The sequence below is a fragment of the Centroberyx gerrardi genome, chromosome 6 (genome assembly GCF_048128805.1).
Source record: "Centroberyx gerrardi isolate f3 chromosome 6, fCenGer3.hap1.cur.20231027, whole genome shotgun sequence".
NCBI classification, from domain to species: Eukaryota; Metazoa; Chordata; class Actinopteri; order Beryciformes; family Berycidae; genus Centroberyx; species Centroberyx gerrardi.
Window position 1 is genome coordinate 33,460,796 of NC_136002.1, and position 4,690 is coordinate 33,465,485.

The 4,690-nt window shown below is 43.5% G+C and overlaps 1 protein-coding gene across 1 annotated transcript in view; it reads left to right on the top strand.

Annotated features, from left to right (window-relative positions):
- Window positions 1-1,091: 1,091 nt before the first annotated feature.
- Window positions 1,092-4,690, top strand: part of LOC144539382 (diacylglycerol kinase delta-like) — an 8,036-nt gene continuing 4,437 nt past the window's right edge. The window contains exon 1 of the mRNA XM_078283955.1: window positions 1,092-1,244. Coding sequence (XP_078140081.1) covers window positions 1,110-1,244 — 135 coding nt within the window. The 5' untranslated portion in view covers window positions 1,092-1,109. The remainder of the gene's footprint in view (window positions 1,245-4,690) is intronic.

Below are 4,690 nucleotides of genomic sequence, written 5' to 3' on the forward strand. Positions count from 1 at the left end.
ATCCTCACCCAACACCCATAATAATAATAAAAGGAAAAAAAGGTTCAATTTTCTCAAGGAAATGTGTGTGCTTGCTTCAAATTTTAAAATTCCTTATAAACAGTTTAAATATGTGCATATGTATGTATGTATCTAACCCTAACCCTATGTATGTACTTTTGTATATTGTATATGTTTTGTACAGTATATGTGCATGTATACATGTATACTTAGTTTTTAGCATTTTTCTCTCTCGTGCAGCACTTTGTAACTACGGGTTTGAAAGGTGCAATATAAATAAAGATTTACTTTCTTACTTACTAAACATAGAAAGGATATTAAGCCACAGAAAATAATAGAATAGCACAATTTGAAGCCATGGGACGGGATAATGAAGGCAGCAACCACCAACTGGCAACTGTTCAGGGTGAATAACAGAAGAAAGAAAGAGCAACAGTCAGATATCATAAAAGAAGAGATAATGATGAAAAGATGATGTGTTCATTTGATGGTTAATTTGAGTGTAAATATGAACAGCCGGTGTAATGTGGGAGTATATGAGCGATGTCGGTCTGAGCACGTGTGTTGCTCTGCTGTATGTTGTGACACTGAGTCATGTCGGCATCCTGCTTGTGCTTCTTTTTTGTTTTAAGTTTTGTCTTTGTGATTTTTAATTTGTGTTTGTTTTCTTTGTTTGTGGATAGATGTATGGGATGCCATGCTGTGTGTTTATCTTGAAAACCAAATTAAAATATTGTGACTGCAATAAATCAACTAGTGTGAAATTCACCTGTTGGCTATTTATTTATTTCATATTGTAACTTTCAAAGTGGGAGTGGAAACAAAATGAGCTTCATCAGCCTGAGATTCACATGACTCAACTCATCATTACTACTGGCTGCTGGGTGGCACTAGTAGTAGTAGTACTAGTAGTAGTTTTAGTAGTAGTAGTAGTAGTAGTAGTAATATACACTGTACAATATATCTCATCTTATCTCATATTATGTAATAACAGTTCATGGCCACCAGATATCACTATTTCCCCCCCTCGCCCCCCTCAGTGTGCTGCCCGCTGCCCGCCGCTGGGGGGCGCTCCCTCCCCTGGTCCTCCCCGGGGGTCTGACGGCAGGATGGCGGAGGCAGGGGGACCGGAGTCCGCGGCCCGGTGCCCGGAGGAGTCGTCGGACAGCGAGCCGGAGCAGGAGCCCGGAACCCCGCAGAAACTCATCCGGAAGGTGTCCACGTCTGGCCAGATCCGGAGCAAGGTAAACCCAGATCCCGTCGTTGTGATGTTTTATTTGATTTGTGTTCAGAGTCTGTTTTCATTCAGCAGTGGTGGGCCACAGTAGCCCCGATACGTGCCGTTCTGAGAGAAGCACACCAAACCTCGTTCAAAAAATCCGGCGGTTTAAGGTTGCCTTGCTTATCGGCACAAGTACAGACCTGTGTGAACATGACTTAAGAGCTTTCCCGGATCGTTGGTTGCCACTCTTCATTTCGGCATACATCCTAATCACCAAAAACCACTTACTTCTCTAACATTTAAATTTTTACAACTGGTTTGACGGTAAGTCCCACAATCCTCTTTCACCAATATAAACTGTGGTGGGCGGTAGCGAGCAGTGTGAACCAATTAAAGAAATGGGCATTTTATTGAAATGGATGCTGCTGGATGGATGGGATGTATGCCGAATTGAGGAGTGGATCCTACTGAATCATAAAAGATCTCAAGTCTTTTTCTACCAGGTGTGTAAGTTTACCGATAAGCAAGGTTATCTTAAACTGACAGATATTTTAAAGGAGTTTAGATTGACTATCTCTCCATACGAGAGAGAAGTGCACGTATTGTGGTAAGGGCCACATCAGCTACACTAACACTACAAGTAGAGGAACATATGTGCAATATAATAAACCCGAGGTGCGATTTAGTGTAGATTCCGCGTACAACACAAACGGTTGGGCCTAGTTTTTACAATTTACACTTTCATGACTAAAATGTCTAGTTTTATTGCTGCAATCTGAGCTAAGACCAAAACCGGGTCTAAAACTGAGTCCGACGCGGAGCCTGGGCGAAAATGAGCCTCAGCGAGAGTTATTAAACAGAGATATAACAGGTTCAGGTTTCTTTTCAGTGTTGCACAAATAGAAACCAGTCTTATTGCCCAGGCTGTTAGCGGTATTAGCAGGCTAAGCTAATGGATGCTAGCCGCAGGGTCCCGGGCCTGGTGGAAAGCCCCGCCGTTTCCCACCGCTGCCCACCCGTCTGAGGCGGCCTGGACCCCGGGGTGACGGCTGTGTTCAGGCCGGGGGGAGGGAGCACAGAGGCGGCTGGAATAAGCTACAGATATACGGCAAGTTTGGTGTTTCAGCGCTAGCATAACGGCGGTCATCATTAGACATAACGGACCTCTCTGTGTGGTTTACATGCGGTCGGTCTGGGGTTTTATCACGCTCAGCTCACTGAACTTTGGCTCAGTTACACAGAAATCGATATCTTCCATCACTGATCAGTTGTTCCCCATATCAACCATTCATAAAACACGTATCGTTGCTGTACTTCAGCCAGATAACGGTTCATTTACACTCCACTGTGTTTATCAACGGAAGGAGTTATGCTGCCTTCAAGTGCTGCTCAAAAGCTCGGAAATACACACGTCAGTGCAGTGAGCGCTTTTGTTCGGTGATAATAGCCTAGGGAGCCGAGGTTGACGTCACCTCCCGTCAGTAGGCTGTATGGAGGTTACTTTATATCAGCAGTCTGAAAAGCATGTGGCTTTGAAAGCAGCAATCTCGTTTGGCTTCATTTCACAAAAATCCATTCAGTATTATTTACATGAAGGACAAAATTAGTTACTGAACTACTGATCTCCATTCTAACTGAAGCTTCTGTCCGGCTGTGTGCCTGCGGGTGCTGAAAGGGCGGGGCCAGCATGCTGACAGTCAAGCGCTTTGTCCAATCACAGCGGGAGGGAGGGGCTTCAGCCGGGTCACACCGCAGGAAAATCTGACTTGTTTTTCAGATCTTTTCAGATCTGATATTTTCGGCTCACTGTCCACACTGCAGTGTACAAGCGACCGGGTCGGATTTTTGTTTTTCTAGCAGCTCTGCCATATCTAACTGGTTGTTATAGTAAAAAAAAAAAAGTAAGTAACTTCTGAGGCAGAAATGTAAAAGTGTGTCCGGCCCAGAGCGCCACCTGCTGGAGGCCGCTGCTGCCGAACCCAGATCAGGACCGGAACTGATGTTTTAATCAATTTATTAGACAAAACATATGCGCACAAATACTTAACACCTAAAAGTGAAAGAGTGACAGTAGAAATATAGAAGTATGCAAATTATTGACATAGAATATGAAACAATAGTAAAATACTTGATTTTACGATCAGTTGTTGACGCAGCTTCTAATCTCAGCTGCTTTGAGCCTCAGAGAAAGTTCCCGCTCCACTCAGTCCTGTCGTGTGTTCCACCTTCATGTGCGCTCAACCTGGGATCGTGATATTTCCGACAGCACCTGAAGGCAGCATTAGCCCTTGTTTCCTGCTGCTGATAAAACTGACGTGGACGTTTGAGTCAGAGGCGCAGGCCGGCCGGCTGGCTGAGGGCCACCGGGGCTATATAAAGAAGTGTTTTGATGAAGGGACCAGACGGGACGTCCAGGCTGGGGATCTGTAGGACAAGTCTGAGTATTGTTCCACAGAGTTGAAGCTGTTTTTAAAGTATTGAGACAGCAGCAGTTCAGTTGTATTTTGAGTATTTGAACAAATTGAAAAGAAATCAAATAGTCGGAAGGAAATTAAGCAAAACGGAAATAGAAGTTAGAAGAAGAGTTTCACATGGGTTCTCTCCATCTCGTCTCACACACACACACACATGCACACACACACACACTTTCAGTTTACACACATACTTTTCACCCTCTCGCTCTTCCTCTGTCTCTCTCTCTCTCTTTCACTAACACACAAACATTTTGCATGCACACACACACTCATAATCACACACACACATCTTTGTCTCTCTCTCTCTCTCTCACTCACACACACACACACAAAGCATTGTCTCTCACTCTCACACACCCACACACTCACACTCACTGTGAAGTGATGACACTGAAACCGTCCAATCACATCTGATCGCTTTCTTCTTCTGCTCGTCTGTTGGCTGGTGGGTCGTCAGCCCCGGCACGAGAGCTGAACAAGTAATCCAAAAAGAAAAATAAATTTGAAATTGCAATTTGAACTTCTGCAATCTCCAAACCTCAGAGTCTCAGTTAGTTTCTTCAGAGAGAGTTCGGTCCAAACTGGATTTGTGAACCAGGAGTTTCAGGATCAAAACCTTCAGACTCAAACTCAGTGAATCTGCTCACTCACATCTCGTTTTTAACTAAATCACTTTTCTTTAAACTATTTTAAAGTTCTAAAAAGTGTATGACAAGAAAAACTTCATATCAGATTCAACTGATATGAATCAGTTTAAATCGCTAATTGCAATATTCTGTCAATTAGATGTTTTGTTTATCTTTCAGCTGTATGTTCTGGACAGTTGCATTGTGGTCATGTAGTTCTCCAACACTTTGGTTAGAAACTACACAGATGTGACAAACAAAACAAGACGCAGAACTTGTTCTGTAACGAGAACAACAGATAAAAAAACAACAGAACAAACCGCATGACTGTTAAGATATGAGTGTGTGTGTGTGTGTGTGTGTGTGTG